Genomic DNA, 16991 nt, shown 5'->3' with positions numbered 1-16991 from the left:
GGGTCCCCACTCTGGCCATTAGCCAGGCCCTGAGCTTGTCACAAGTCTGTCAACACTTTTTGATGGGACTGAACTGTCCATCTTAGATGGGAGACCCTGATTTTTTTTTTTAACCATCATTACTCGAACACAAAAAAAGCCCATTATATTCACTCTCCTCTCTTACTTCAGATCACCTTATTTTGCATGTTGTAGGCCGATGATGAGCAACAGAAGTGATCTGCATTTACAGTCTTTACAATCATTCCAATCACCTCATATACCCTGGATGTCCCCCTTCATCTTATTTTTCACTTCCTCCACAACTCCTACTTTCCCAGCAATGATGTTGAGCTTCATTACATAATGGGGAAGACTGTAGCATTACTGAATGTTTTTCTAACTGGAATCCACAGCTTCTCTAGCCCTGCTAAGATGGGGGCCCCAGAGAGGTACCTCAGTTTCAGAGCTGTTGCCATTCAGAGCCTCCACGTTTGGGTCCCTCCAGTCTTCTGAGAGTGAAGGGATGTAATTGTCTGTCAGAGCATCCCAAACCCTGTAAACAAAGAGAAGCTCTCATTAGCACACATCTGTGGCCTGGCCTGGCCTGGAGGAAGGAAGAGCTGGGCCAGGGGAGGAGAGAGGCTTCTGTGTGTGCCAAGCTGAGATCATCTGCCTTCCAGCATGCAGGAGCGAAGTAGCTTAAAAACTGAATTTCAGGCATTACCAGGAGAGAAGGAGCCAAGAGAATGGACCCTGGCCAGGAGCTTCAGTGCCTAAGGTGTTTGCTTAAGAGAAGAGGAATTTGTCACCATTGAAAAACCAATGGTAGCGTCTACAAGTAAAACACCTCTGGCAACAGATAAACTGCCCCTGAAACTAAATCTGCCCCTCAACCAAATGGCTCCTGTCTCATGAACCTAAGAAATGCCCATGTTTCCTTTCTTATGGGCAGAGAAGAATGAGAAGAAGGGGAGGGAGGGAGTAAGAGAGAGATTGATCTGGGCAGATTTTCTGGCTGAATCTCATTAAGATCAGGGTCATTGTCTAGTTTATATATACAGCTGACCCTTGAATGACACGAGTTTAAACTGTGAGCATCCACTTACATGTGGATTTTTTTTCCAGTAAATATTGTAGTACCAATATTTTCATTTTACAGTTCTTCACTTTAACTAAGTGTGGAGGAAAGTTTGTGTTCGATTAGAGATCACAATATGTGGACTCAAAAGAAGTAGGGTGTGAGTCCTGCTTCTATTCAAATTGTTTCAGCTTATTGCCCTTGTGGTTTACTAATTCCTTTGTTTTTGAGGCAGAAACAGCAGGAAATGGATTTTTCGACTACCCAGGGGGTCAGCGCCCTTAATCCCCCATGCTGTTCAAGGGTTAACTGTATTTCCGTTTCAGATGCCTGCAATCTAAAAGGTCAAGAATTAACTCCTTGACATCTAATGTAGGTAAGGGGAAGATGCCAATGCTATTAAAAGTTACTTATTACCCAAAATGTTCTAGGGATCCCAGGGTGGCACAATCCTGTCTTCTAGCAATGTAGAGTCTAAGTGAGCCCTGTCTCTATCATGGAGACTCCAAAGAAAATATATGAAAGGAACCAATAAATACACCACTGTCTGCACAATTAGTTTTTAGTGGGGGAAGATGGGGTTCCCTTTATTACGTTTCTTTTTTACAGTTCTGATAGGTACATTATAAGAAAGGGTATTCTACAATTCTCTTTGCTTAACTCACTTATTTCAGAAAGATTTTCTTGGGGAAAAAAATGGGGAGGGGATTGGGGAAAATCCTGAAGTCACAAACTCTCACACACAGGAAAATGAATAAATTAGTCAACACTAAGAGATTAATGTAAATCCGTAAACCAAGCTCCTGAAATAATGAATGCCATCCATGGAAGCCAGCAGCACTTGAGTTAATATTAGGTAATGAAATAATGAGGGCTCAGTGCAATCTCCTTCAGGTGCCTGTGCACATCAAACATGAATGATACCTGTGAAACAAGGTATAAGAAGGTACAATTTATTTAGATATACTAATATAAGGAAATGGTCATTTAAAAATAAGCAACTATGTACACATACAGATCAAATCCAAAACATGACAAAGTATGGTGTAAGATGCTGAAAAGATAAGTGCACATTTTATATATATAGCAAGATGTGTATATATATATATATGTATATGTATGTATATATATATATATATATATATATATATATATCAGAGCACAGACACTTGAAACCAGATACATAAAGTGGGGGAGGGGAGTGTTCTTAACATATATAAAATCTGGAATGACATATGACATACGGGTATATAATCAAGGAGATTTTCCTAGTGCACAATGCACACAATTTGGTGATAAAAAAAAAGCAACCCAAGAAAACACAGTTTAATGGCACTGCTTTGGTTATCCACTTATTCATTTTCTGTAGTATGATTACAAGAAGGCACTTGGAGAGACCCCATCAAGTGTTCGTTCGACATCTCTTCAGCAGGATTTCAGTCTACGTCTTAAACATGGGTGATAATCCAGTTTCCATCAAGCACTATTAGAGCTTCATTAATCCAGCCTAATTCTAAATCCAAGTCTCATTAGCGTTCTAAAGCCAAGAGGCAAATATGATTTGCTGTCTCCAAAAGTCCCAGCGCCACACCCACTAGGAAGGTCAGCAGTCAAGTCCTCCGTGCATCACTGCATTACACTCTCTGCGTCGAGAATGAACAACACGCATGCAGGCACTGACCTTCGGGTCTGACCCTGCAGCAAGCGCCTGGAAAAATAAAATTCAGCAAAGCCCAAAACAGGCAGGAGCCTTTTGTACCTCTCCTAGATAGGATGGAAGCTGGGACCTTGAACGGACCGCACACTTTCCAATGACCTTGAAACTGTTTATATCCTTAAAGTGACAACTGGAGACTGCCTTAAATCATTTAGGGTGGCAACTTTTCTCACCTGAGCCTTCGCTGACATACTCTGGATTTTATCTTCTAATTCTAGACTTTTAGTGACAATTCCCTAAACCTTTATCTCCTCGGGATATCAAGCCATCCTTTTTCTGTTCCAAGTTTTCTTCTTGCTTTCTGATGGACATACTTTTTATCCTTTGAGGTTCATAAGCAACCTTTAATAGAACGACTCTCATCTCTTTGTCATCACTTGCACACCCTTCCCATATTCATTCAGTGCCCATTTAACAATAATAACCATAGCAGCCAACCTTACTGAGCATTTACTATGCATAAGCCAGGTACTACCCTAAACTCTCTGTGGATTAATTCATTCATTCGTCACAACTCTATAAGGCAGATACTGAGAAAAAAACCCCTGAAACATAGAGAAGTTAATTAACTCATCTAAATTCACACAGCCAGTAATGACAGAGGTAGGATTTGAACCCAGGCAATACAGCTACAGAGCCTATATTCCTACCCACTTAGCTATTCCAATTCTTTATGAACTTTACGATGGGCATGGGCATCAGAACAATATGCCAAGTTCCAAATCACAACCTAGAACAGCAGTTCAGCAGCCGGCTCTGCGTGAAAAGTCTATAACTGCATTATTCTGGACCTGGTGCTTTCATCAATCTATGAAAGGAGAAATGGCAAGGTCAGCAAGGGTACACGCCTGCTTTCTGTCTAGATCTCCAGCCCGTGGAAGGTTAAATGGACGGCAAAGGCAGGCACCCTGGCAGGCAGGCAGGCAGGCAGGCAGGCAGGCACGGGAATGAAGAACGGCGGTGGGAGGGGGAAACACAAAGCTTTCTGTGAGGGAGAGAATGGGACGCACTTTCCTCCCCAGAGAGGTTATCCATCTTATCCTAAGCAGGGTTCTTGGGAAGAGATATATTCCCTGTTAGAGGCATCCTGGGTGGCCTGTAAAACTCCACTTCCTGAGAAGCGTCCTGCTCTTTACTCTTATCTCGGGGAAAGGAGACTTTGAAAGCTATCCACTATATCTTTCATCAAAGAACTAAGATTAAACAGGTTCCCTCCATTCTCGTCATTACGCTGCCATGGCACCTGAGATCCAATTTGCTCCCTCAGTCCCTGTAATAACAGAAAAGCCTTTTCATGTGCATATTTTATATCTTGGGCTTAGATGCCTATAGAAATGACTGTAGCTATCTTTCACCATGGAGGGCTAGGGATTTGGAAAAGGATGCTAGCAGAGGATGAGCAAACCAAACAGAACAGGTTGGACAAGACATGTATCCAAAAATCTGGGTCTGGAACTGGCAACATAGCTATCAAGGCTACATCAATCCTCACACACACACTCACACACACTCACACACCCCTATATACCTATTCCTGACAATATGGTAGACAGCTTATAGTGCTTATTAGAATTCCAACTTGGGAACATTTCCCTTAAGCCCCTCTAGGCTGGCTACTGCCCTTGTCCAGTTTTATTTGTGTCGAGTCAGGCCAATATCCACACTTAGATGTGTGTTAACATGAGTATACTTTTGCTGTTAATACTTAGGAATTATGAATTATTAACACATCAATGACTTTGAACAACTTTTTAGATTCTTTCAAATGCTTCGATAGAATCCATACTATCTCTGCCTTCCACATGGGGAAACTGAACCTCTGAGAAGAGAGTTAACTTTCCAAAAAATCACAGGCATCTGTCGACTTTCCCTATCTGATTATTTAGGATTCACTTCTCTTCGACTTAAACCATGGCTGACTACAGGCTGTTTATTTATCATGCGAACTTGATTTTTAACATGACCTTTAATCCAGTAATGCTACCGGAAGGACAGGAAACTGTCAGTGTTCTCACATGTTTGGCCCCTCTGTCTCCAGGGTCCTTGTAAGACAGGGACCCCAGTGAAGTAGGAAGTGGGGTGAGGGCTGACCATTCCCACTCTGTAGGCCTCCAGGTCGGATCTCTTATGACGAAGGAAAGGGTGTTCCTACATATGCAAAGAAGAGAATCTGGAATATTTTCTAAATTTAGAAACAAGAAATACATATTGATACATATTGACTCTCTTTTAATGCCTAGGACTTCCATGCCCTGACAAATCAGATAAGAGTTCATATCTCAGCCAATTCCCTCTGAGCCACATATTTCCAAATGAAAACTAAAGTCAAAACTTCAAAGGGAATCACTGACCCTGCTTTCTGATTCATGCTATCTTTCAGGAGGTTAGTTTGACCAAGAATTTCATTGTTTTTGTTTGAAGCCTCTATTGTGTAGTTCTAACCCACCCAAAACACTTTCCACTCATTGGTGGATGAAATCTCTAACTACTAAACCTAAGCAAGTTTATTAGAACACCAGAGCTGGGCTCAGGAGACTATTAACTGTGCTGGATATTAAATTATCTTTTTCTTTTACCTCATCATAATTTTACAGTTGAAATAGCTTGATAGGTGTCTCTAAAGCAAAGTGTGTAATTTAATTCAAATTTTTATTTTAAGTTGTAAAGAAATTTAGATACGTGGAATGCCTAGAAAGCACTGTGTTACGATTTCTCTTCCCAGATTCTTCCCACCACGCTATCCACAAATCATATTTTACCTCTAAGGAATTATTCAACCTTTGGTCATTTAGCTGAGGCAGTCAATGAGGCAGGCAAGTCAGAAAAATCAGGATAAGACTAATAATCCCATGTGATGGTAATTAACATTGAGTGGCCTCTGCTAATGTGCTAGGAAAGAGTAAGAACCTGCTTGCTGGGCCTCTGTCCTTAATGAGGCAAAGGGGTGGTTTAGACAGGGGAGAAATGATTTGTTGGAAGCAAAAGGAATTTTCCGAGCACAGCCTGGGTGAGGTGAGAAATTAGGTTATTGGCAAGTCCTTAGCCCTGCTTCATCAAGATTGAGCTCGGGTGGTTCCAAAGATGAGGACCCATGCAGTCAACTAGAGTTAAGTGACAAGCCCAAGGTCACACAGCGAGTTAGTGAGAGTATGAAAATCACAATTCATCGTGTTTCTAGTCCATTGCCTGGTGCAATGGAGTAGATAACAGTAAAAGCTACTCTGTATAATAAAGCCCCAGAGCCATTCTTTTTTGACCTAGAGGAGCTGAGCAAATTATAAAAGGCTCAGAATCTAAAAGAATAAATTTGAAACTTAAGATTGAATTGAAACACGTAGCCCACAGTTATAGTACTGGTCACCAGAGTGAAATGTTCTCTGTGATCATGCCTTCAGGCTAGCATTAATTAAAAAGAAAAGAAGGAAGTGGCGTGGGCCTAGAAGTACGTTACATGCACCTACGAGGCTAGCTATTATTGCTCATCCAGGTCATTCGATATTCAATATTCACTCGAAAAATATTATTTGATCACTTACTACACACCATGTGCTGAATCAGACAGTGGAGAGATAATAATGAATAAGACAGACAGATATACAACCCTTGTATTCACAGAGATACAGTCTCGGTAGTCATCAAATAAGCAACTATCTGCCCAATACAATCAGGTTCAATCCTGTGGGACAAACCTCTTCCCCCACTTACTCATGGGCAACTTTTCCCACCCAAGTCCATAAAAAGAGAAACCAAAAGTGCAGTTGCTCCAAACTTCCACTGCCAACTACTTGACATTTCTTGTGTGATCCCTAAAGAACAGTTGTGCATATTTTATCCCTATGGGGAATTTACGCCTATTTTTACTAAATGCCCCAAACACCTTTCTTTAATTTATATGACAAATCACCCCCTTCTTCTCTTTTCTAGTCCCTCCTTGAACAGCACTTTTCTCAAATTCCTTTTCTTGACTTCTGTTAAGACCCTGGAAGGTGGCTAGTAAGTGACACAGGGAATCTGCATACTCAAAAGCCACTTCACCTGGTTATCACCTTTATTGTGTCCAGGGTAATTCCCTGTTCTCTCGGTTCAATGTGTATGCTTTCTTATTTGGACATATCTTAACATTTGTAGATAATTTTTCCAGTCCTGAGGGGTTATAAACAATTTGGAGATTTTCACAATCCTGGTGTTTTGTAAAGCAAATTGTTCCAACGACATATATTCCTCTGTCACAGTTAATTAAATTTTTTTCTGGTCCTTATTTCTAATATCTGGGTGGGTTACCATGGATATAAAGAAAGCTGAAGATAGACAGACGCCCAAATGTACCATGCTCCTGAAATTCAATTTTGCATCTAGGAAAACCCATTTCCTAAAACTCCTTCATTCCTTTGTGGTTTCAACTTAAGAAAGCTCTATGAGTAACTGTAAAGGGACATAACTGAACAATGTCAGCAGTTACCAGGGCACTGCCTCACAGAGAAAAATATAAGTAATATGCCATGAACCCAAGGACAGAAACTCGTTCTATGTCAAGGAGCCCCAGATTCCAGGGCTCTAATCTGAGGCAAGAGAGGGCAATTAAGACAGCTTACTCTTCATCTTGCAGGGTCTCCTCCTCCTCTTGGATCTGGAACTGGTTCTTCACGGGAGCTAGGTTCTCGGTCTTGGCGTTGTAGTTCCGAAAGCAGACATTGAGCTTCTCATCAAATTCATTCACCAGGTCCTCCATGGACTTGAAGCTGATTATTTCAGAAGAAAAATTCTCAAGCTCAGAGAGGGAGGGGTCCTCTAGATGGTGGGGAGATGAGCCGTAGAAACACCGTGGCTTCTCTTCTGGGTCCTCTGAGCAGCAGGGCCGAAGGTCCTCAAATTCTTCATCCAAACTCACCAGTGGGGCCTCCATTCTTGCACAGCAACAGGACAACTGCAATGTTCCGGATTCGTTTATCTAGAAGAATTAAACACGGTAATGTGAGTTTGGACTGGACTTTTGTGCCAGCTCTGCTGAGGAACCATAATCACTGATTCCATAACTCTCATCCCTCTAAAAACAAAACTTCCACTTTACTGGTCCATCGCTTCCGTACTTCCTCACTATTATACCCTTAAGGAGTTCAAATCTCATTGTTAGTGTGAATAATGCTAACCTAATTAGCATACATTTTGGAGGCACACCTGCTTCCAATTCCCTGCTCCAAAAAACAAAGCCTAATGGTTAAGCATGCAGCCTCCGGACCAGACTGCCCAGGTTTGCATCCTGCTCTGCCCCTCACCAGCTGTGACCTTAGCAGTAACTTAACTTCTCTGTGCTCCCTTTTATTCTTCTCAGGACGGAAATAATAACAGGACCTATCTCAAAGGACTGTCCTAAGGGTTAAGGGCGTAAACACTGGTAAGTGCTTAGAACAGTGCCTGGCAGATAATAAACGTCTATGTTGTTCAGTTTATGTTCTCTATTATTATTATTATTATTATTATTATTATTATTATTATTATTATTATTACTATTATGATAGGTCCACATCCCTAACCATGTGCTCTCAAAACTGGACGTTTGGGCTTCCCTGGTGGCGCAGTGGTTGAGAATCTGCCTGCCAATGCAGGGGACGCGGGTTCGAGCCCTGGTCCGGGAGGATCCCACATGCCGCGGAGCAGCTGGGCCTGTGTGCCACAGCTGCTGAGCCTGCGCTCTAGAGCCCGTGAGCCACAACTACTGAGGCCCCTGCGCCTAGAGCCCGTGCTCCACAACAGGAAGCCACCGCAATGAGAAGCCCATGCACCACGATGACGAGCGGACCCCGCTCCCTGCAACTAGAGAAAGCCCGTGCACAGCAACGAAGACCCAACACAGCCAGAGATAAATAAATAAAATAAAATAATTAAAAAAAAAAAAAACTGGAAGTTTTTCGTAACTTATTTGGTGGTAAAACCTACCCTGACCTAAACACGTTTGGCAACTAAACCTGATCTACATGAATATAGAGCTGTTCATGGTTTTAATTTATCCCATTTAGTGTGCTTTGCTGCAGAAATTTTAATTTTTTTAAATTATAGAGATTACTGCCCCAGGCCCCGGGGGATGATATGCAGAATATGCACTCTATTATTGCCTTCCAAAATCTGAGATAATCTAAATTCTGAAACATGCCTGGCCCCAAGGGTTTTGGATAGGGCTTCATGGACCTGGATATTATTACTCTCATCAATAAATGATAGACTAATTGAACACTAATACAGACTTTCAAACAAGCACCTGAGTTTTTCCCAGACACACAGCATATGTCTGAAACTAGAAGAACAGATTAAATGACTTAGTACCCTGTAAGAGACAAGACCCAGAGACTCATGTGCTCCAAAGCCCAGACTCCACAACCACCTTGGGCACTACACCCTGGAAGGCTGTACACTCACCTCCCTTCATTTCCCAACAGCTCCAGGTCCTCTACATACATTGCCTTTTGCTGTGATTTATCCATCTGTGTGTACATCCAAGCCCTTCCCCAATTTTAATTTAAACTCCTCGAGGGCAGAGATGTCCTCTGGATACCCTCCATGGTTTCTAGCACACACTGCCTGCGGTGAGGCAATCAATCAATGTGTGCTCACTGACAAATGATCTTCCGTCCCCCTCACACAGTTTTCATGTTCCATTGCAGGCAGCACAAGCATTATTGTCTATCATACCCTTCTCTACCTACTCAGCTTCCTTCTCTGGAACACGGCAAGGCAACCAAACTTTTCCCTCCTATCTACGTGATGACTGATCCAGATAGATGCTTAAATTGGAACCACTACCTCAAGAGGACCAAACAGACAGCAAAAACCACGGCTTCTGCCCCAGGACTGCCATTCTCCACCTCTATCTACAAAACTAAAACTCTAAATAAGCGAGGCAGAGGGCATACCAGGTAAGAACCTGGATAGTTCTTACTGGGATTTTACTGGGATTAAGTCAGTTACCACCACATCTCATCAAAACATATTCTGAGTATTTACAGTTTGCAAAGGCAACATAAAATACAAAAATATCTTTTTGGAATACAAAAAGATATAAAAGCAGTATTATGACAGCTTGGAAAGAACACAGGCTCAAGAGCCAACAGACCTGCCAAAGGCTGGCTGAGTGACAAGCATTGTGGGTCCTGATTTCCTCGTTTGTTGAAATGAAGGTGTTGGTATAGAGCTAATACCTCTGAAAGTTAATTTTAATAACATATTAACTTAATGCTTTTAATTGATATATGTTAATAGTATAGTTTATTTAATCTAATATATACAAAATGTTGCCATTGCAAAACGTAATCCATATTTTTAAATATTAATGAGACATTTAACATTCTTTTTTCATACTAAGTCTTTGAAATCCAGTGTGTATTTTATATTCACAGTATGTCTCCATGTGGACCAGCCACATTTCAAGTGTCCAATATCCACCTATGACTAGTGGCTACCATATTGGACAATCCAGCTATTAATTAATATACACACAACTAATTGCCAGCTAGAGGTTCTTCACCTATGGTCGACAGACCCCTAAGGGCTCTTTGAATATAACCATATTTTATTTTATGCACTTAAAAGCATATTCAGAGAAGGATCCCAGAGGTTTCTCTACATTGCTAAAGTGGCCCATAGCACAAAAAAGATTAGGAATCCCCAAGAGCCAAAAAAGTGAGTTTAGAAAAGATCACTGAGTGCAACTGAGAGTAAGGAAGGTTTTACAGACAAGGGATTTGTACTGAGAGAGGAAGGACTCTGATGGTTAAGTGCCGGGCCCCAGGTTCCAATCCTGTTCCTATTACTTCATAGCTATGAGACTTTGGGCAAATTATAAGCCTCTCTGACTCAGCTTCCTCATCCATAAAATGGGGTTTAAATAGCACTTATATTGGAGGTTATTTTGTGGAGTAAATGAGATAATCTTTGAAGTGCTAAGCACAATGTGTGGAATACATGAAGTATCCAGTAAATGTCAATAATATTAGGAAAGCGAGGCTAACTTAGTTACGTGGAAATGTGGGGTGAGAGTGCTTCAGGGAAAAGAAAAACTATCCTTGCCATGATATTCCATGTGCGATGCTTCAAAATGCTTATCAAATGAGAGAACTATTGCTGAATGAATGTTACCATCTTTTTTACTAAGGCACCCCTGCTATTTTCAATTCATGTGGTCAAAGCCACTCAGATCACTGGTTCCATTTCAGAGAGACATGAAAGCTAACCAGCTGGTATTCCAGATATTTACACTTCCTTTAAATCTGTACGCTTCCTGGAGGGGACAAGGGAGCTGGTGTGAGAAGGTGATATCAAGGAGGGCGCTGATTTGAAACAGCACAATCTATACCATTAACCAGTAACAAGAGGGCGAGCCAAGTGGAACCTAGGGCTACGATTGAGTTTTGAGCGTTGGCAACAAAGAAGATTATCCTGAAAGCACCTATCCTCAGCCCAGGCTCTAGAGAAAATAGATTCACCTAGAAGATTATAAAAGAAGAAATGGATATCACAGCTCTAAAGTTCAGAAATGTTATCATTTGAACAATCTGCAATATAGCCTGATTTCTTTTTATCAACTCACTCACTACCCAGGATCCAAGAAGCTCCACATGAATGACCAGCTGGGGATGAAGCTAAAACTGAGAGCCTGCATTGAAAATCAAAGTCACTTGACACCCAAACTGAGCCCAGAATTTGTAGAAAGAGCCCAGGCTGTGGCAGAGGAGGTGAGAGCCAGGCATCTGACTGACCCCACCAAGGCCTCAAGGAGGGGTCTCTGGGTTGGAGCTGGCAGTCCTTCTTAAACGGTTCCCCTTCTCTCCTTCTTTTGCTCTTCTCTCTTGGTGGGGTAACTTTGCCCCCGAAATGAGATGTCCTACTCTTGCATCCTGGCAAGCTTGCCCCTGTCTTCAGTCACAGCTCATTTCAGAAGCTTCCTTCCCTTAAAAGCTAGGGATAATTCAATTGAGAGCTTATCCTCTTTCTCTATACTTCCAAAATCAATTTGAAAAAAAAAAAAAATACGTGAAGAATGGCAGAAAGAAGGAACCATAGGAGGGTGGTCTTGTCTTTTTCTCTTTATCATACAACAAGAGTGCAGGACTATAGTTTGCTTATGTCCTATAATCTATTCCATTTATTTTGGTTCCCAAGAGACGGTGTAATTTGGAAAAGAAAAGACGGCTCAGAACTTAACAGAGACCCAGTAGGAAACACACGGTAAGCCTCTCGTGCAGCACCATGATGCATAGTAGCTGCAGCTCGGGGCTGCAGTACCGCTTCCCAGTGCCTGCTTTGCTGAGCGGAGCAGCAGAGAATTCACCATGCCTCCCCCTGCTGGGCCTCTGCACCTCCACACAGGCCCCATTCCATCTCCCCTTCTTCCCACTACTTGCCCCACAGACCAGTTGATTCTATGCCCACCCCACCCCCCATACCATCCCTAAAGCTGCCCTCCACTGACCCACCTTCGGCTTCCCACTGCTCCTCAGCAAAACCCAGTCAGTGTACATGTCCGTGCCAAGCTGCCCATTTTGACGGAAAGAGAGTATTTCACCGCATAGAAGTCAGCAACCCCTTTGTGGTTCTGCCTCCGCCTTCCCCCTCCTCCCGCTGCTCCATTCACCCTCATCTCACATCCCCCTCCCCCAGTCTGTTGGGGTAAAGAAAGGCTCCTCCAAGCAGCACAATGCCTGGAGCTCCAAGAAAGCCAGGGCATCCCGCGCAGGCCGCACGCATACTCCAAGGGCCACGGCCCTTTTAGCCAAACAAGACCGGGACATGGGAGCGGAGGGGGTCAGGAGGTGTCGCGGCGAGTAGGGCAGGGATAGGGAAGAGAGAAGAAGAGAGGGCTGTGATATACCCCCTGGGGGCTCCGTCAGATGCGCTCCCAGCCCCAGAGGCCCTGGGCCCACCGGAGGGCAGCGTGCCCCACCACCATCACGCCCGTCCTTTCTCCGACCTGTTCGCGGTAAAACAATCGCTCCGCCAGCGTCTGCGGCAGCTGCCAGCGGTTGTGACACTGCAGGAATGCACGGTCCCTCGGGAGAGGCTCGGCGTCCCAGGGAGGGGCACGGGCGGGGTGCGGGGTCAGGTTCTTAGAGGCATAGATGATTCTGGGGCGTTGAAGGGAGCCGGACCAGATAACGGTCCTGGGAGAAGGTACCGACCCACTGCTCCAGCACCATCGGGCTGCATTCCCTGCCTCCCCCAGTCCCCAAACCGCGCCGCCTCTCGACACACACACACACACACACACACACACACACACACACACGCCTGGCTGGGGGGCCGAGGCTCTGATGATGCTTGAAGTGCCCATCATCCGGTATCTCCCGGCGCCGGGCGCTGCGCCCCGCTGCTCTCCCGTGAAGGGCTGGGCAGGAGGGCGACGGCCTCCGGGCTCTTCCTTTCCGATCCTGGGATGGGACCGTCCTGGGTGCGGAGCTTCGGCGCCCCCAGACCTGCCGGCCGGAGCATCCCAAGTCGCGGGGCCTCCTTCCCCACCCCCGTCCACCCCCACCCACGGCAGTGGGTCGGTCTGGATTAAGGTCGCCCCCCGCGACTGCACCTGTGCGGGTCCTGGAGGAGGGAGGCGGATCGCGGGGCTCAGCTGGACACCCCCATCCACTGGCCGCGGGGAGCGGCCGGAGCGCAGCTCAGCGACAGCGGCAGCCGCGAGCTAGCGAGCGCTCCCCTCGCAGCTCCGCCGGCGCCCGGCTCCGCTCCCTCCTCCCCCCCCCCCGCCCCCTCCGCCCCCTCCCCCACCTCCCCCGCGCTCGTGCCCGGGCTCCGGGGGCCGCGCCCGCGCCGGGCACCCGCCCAACGGGCACGCGCAGGACCCGGACGTCATCTTCTCGTTAACATTCCTAGCCCTACTTGGTGCATGTGGCCTGCCTTTATTAATATTTATGAATTACTATTTCTCCCTCCTTTAGCATTGGCCTTTCTGCTTCCCTCATGAATATTCAGAAGCTCAAGATGTGCGCTTGCAATAACTCCCAGTGTGGATTTCTCACAGGGAGGGCCTGACACTGTAGCTTCTCCATAAAAGCGTAGGCGGGTGGCCGAGTGGATGGGCAGGCGGATGCCCGCAGACACACTCAAAGACCTCCCTGGACTTTCTGGACTCCCCCTTCTATTCTGCTGGGGGCTGGGGTGAGCAAGTGAAAGGATGCCTGCCACGCTGAACCGGGTTCAGACCTCGAGTCAAAAGTAATAAACGCTTTTACCTCCCAAAGACGCAGGGTAGGGCTGGCTTCAGGCCGAGAAAGCTGCGAACGTTTCCACTATCCATCTACAGAACTTTTTCATGGATCCCAAACTGAAACTCTGTACCAGTTAAACATTAACTCCCCATTCCTTCTTCTCTGCAGACCCTGGTAACCACCATTTTACTTTCCGTCTCAATGAATTTGACTATTCTAAGTACCTCTTGTAAGTGGAATCACACAGTATTTGTCCTTTTGTGTCTGGCTTATTTTACTTAGCGTAATGCTTTCAGGGTTCATCCATGTTGCAGGGTGTGGCAGAATTCCATTTCCATTTCCATTTCTATTTTAAGGCTGAGTGATATTCTGTTGTATGTATATAACACACTCTCTCTATCCATTCTTCCTTCTGTGGACATTTGGGTTGTTTCTACCCTTTGGCTATTGTGAATAATGCTGCTGTGAATGCAGAGGTATGAATTCCAGGCAACATTTTAAAAACAGCATTCTATGACATGTGCTAGAAGGTGGGGGGGTGGCGGGTGGGGGTAAAAATGCAGGCCTGCCTTCAATAGGTGCAGAGTTCAGTGCATTGATTTCCAAACTGTGCTACTTGGAACCTGTAGGGGGTTGAATAGTGTCTCCCCCCAAATGTATATCCATCCAGAACCTCAGAATGTGACCTTTTTTGAAAACAGGATCTTTGCAGATGTAGTTAGTTAAGAAGCGGCCATACTGGATTAGGGTGGTCCTAAATCCAATAACTGATGTCCCCATAGGTAGAGAGGACACAGAGCAACAGGAAAGAAGCTGAATGATGAAGGAGGCAGAGATTGGAGTGACACAACTACAAACCAAGGGATACCAAAGATTGCCTGGAACCACCAGAACCCAGAAGAGGAAAGGAAGCATTCTTCCCTAGAGCCTTCAGGGGGAGCATGGCCCTGCTGACATCTTGATTTTGGACTTCTAGTCTCCAGAACCATGAAACTATAAATTTCTCCTGTTTTAAGCCATCCAGTTTGTGGTTATTTATTACAGCAGCCATAGGAAACTAATATGGATTTTGGTAGTGAAACCGAGCAGGACCCTGTGGGGCTCCTGGGCACAGAAACCTTTCCTTGTCCCCCATTTCTTGTTTGTAGGGAATAGACTCCGGCCTCCATGACCTTCCCTGAGTTCCAAAGGGCAGAGTCAAACAGTTGCTAATCAGGGAAGGGAGGGGATGCAGAGATAAGGAAGAAACAGCCAAGAAACAATAGTGCAGCCTTGGGGCAGGGTCCTGGTTCCATCTCAAGGGATACACATAACAATATCTTTAAGCTCTTTATAGAACTAAAACCCCCAAGAAATGGAAGATGTCAGTATTCTTCATTCCAGAGAAGACCACCTGAGGCCAGGTTAAAGGAACCAAAGAAGCTCATCAAGAGATTACCTGAGACCAGATTAAAGGAGTGCAGGCCCTGCACACACCCTGCTCTTATCGGCAACCCCACCCTTGAACCACTGCTATAAAACTCCTCAGCAAATCCTCCTGGGTTGAGACACACAGTTTTTCAGGGCAGGAGCCCGCTGTGTCCCTCTTTGTCTGGCAAAGCAATAAAGCTAGTCTTTCCTTCTTCACCCCAAATTCTGTCTCTGGGATTTGATTCAGCACTGGTGCACAGTAGTGGGGTGCTGCTGTAACAAATTTTTCTTTTTTTAAAAAAAGGAGGGAGTGTTTATTTATTTATTTATTTATATAAATTTATTTATTTGTTTTTATTTATTTATTTTTGGCTGCACTGGGTCTTTGTTGCTGCACGTGGGCTTTCTCTAGTTGCGGTGAGCAGGGGCTACTCTTCGTTGCAGTGCGCGGGCTTCTCACTGCGGTGTCTTCTCTTGTCGTGGAGCACAGGCTCTAGGTGCGTGGGCTTCACTAGTTGTGGCACGCAGGCTCAGTAGTTGTGGTGTACGGGCTTAGTTGCTCCGCGGCATGTGGGATCTTCCCAGACCAGGGCTCGAACACGTGTCCCCTGTATTGGCAGGCGGATTCTTAACCCCTGCACCACCAGGGAAGCCCTATAACAAATACTTTAAAATGTGGAAATGGCTTTGGAATTGGGAAAGAGATCGAGGCTGGAAGAATTTTGAGGCACATGACAGAAAAAGCCTAAGGTTGTCTTGAAGACATTGTTGGTAGAAATATGGGTTAAAGGTGATTCTGGCAAAGGCTCAGAAAAAAAGAAGAGTTATCAAGAAAGCTTCTGTCACCACAGAGCATATACATATTGTCATGAACAGAATGTTGTTAGAAATATGGCTCTTAAAGGTGCTTCTTGTAATTATGGTCTCAGATGGAAATGAGGAACATGTTGTTAGGAACTGGACAGCAGGCAATCTGGTTAAAAAGTGGCAGAAAGCTTGTCTGAAATGTCTTTTGCTGTTGGGTGGCAAGTAGATTTGTAAGCAATGAACTTAGAGATTTAGCTAAGGAGATTTTTTAAATGTGGAGGATGTGGCCTGGTTTCTCCCTGCTGCTTATGGTAAAATTCAGTGAGGAATGATGGCCTGGACCCCCTTCACTCCTAAGCAGCAAATTGCATGTAAGGTTTCTGAGAATTTTATACCAACAGAAACACTGCCAGCCTGGACTAAAAGATACAGAGATGGGACACAGTAAAGGAAGACTGTTAGACTTCTGAAATTTCACGTGCAGGAAACAGGCTGATAGAGGTATTCCACTGCAAAGGCTATCATTGAAGAAAAAGGAAGAATGACTCTGAGAGTAGGGCCACTGCCCCAGTCCAAGAGGATGGAGCTTTGAGCCATGAAGTATTATTCTCAGTCCTTGAAACCTCCTGGAACTTGCCCTGCTGGGTTTTGAGCTTGCTTTAGACTAGTAATCTCTTTTCGTCTTCCATTTTCTCCCTTTCTGAGTGGGAATATCTATCCTATGTCTGTCTTACCATCGTATTTTGGAAGAAGATCAGTTTCACAGGTTCACAAAGGGAGAGGAATTTTGCCC

At 44.7% G+C, this 16991-nt stretch overlaps 1 protein-coding gene across 2 annotated transcripts in view; it reads right to left on the bottom strand.

Moving 5' to 3' along the window:
• Positions 1-14061, bottom strand: part of FEZ1 (fasciculation and elongation protein zeta 1) — a 39528-nt gene extending 25467 nt beyond the window's left edge. The window contains exons 1-3 of one of the 2 annotated variants that reach the window (XM_061202434.1): positions 14006-14061; positions 7370-7725; positions 436-535 (exon numbers count right to left, since the gene is read on the bottom strand). In XM_061202434.1, coding sequence (XP_061058417.1) covers positions 436-535; positions 7370-7680 — 411 coding nt within the window. In that variant the 5' untranslated portion in view covers positions 7681-7725; positions 14006-14061. Of the gene's footprint in view, positions 1-435; positions 536-7369; positions 7726-13344; positions 13424-14005 lie in introns of those variants that run through there. The other variant, XM_061202433.1, reaches the window with a different exon arrangement.
• Positions 14062-16991: the final 2930 nt, after the last annotated feature.

The sequence above is a fragment of the Eubalaena glacialis genome, chromosome 10 (assembly GCF_028564815.1).
Source record: "Eubalaena glacialis isolate mEubGla1 chromosome 10, mEubGla1.1.hap2.+ XY, whole genome shotgun sequence".
NCBI lineage: Eukaryota > Metazoa > Chordata > Mammalia > Artiodactyla > Balaenidae > Eubalaena > Eubalaena glacialis.
The sequence above is the reverse complement of the archived record's forward strand: the minus strand, read 5'-3'. Positions and strand labels throughout refer to the sequence as shown.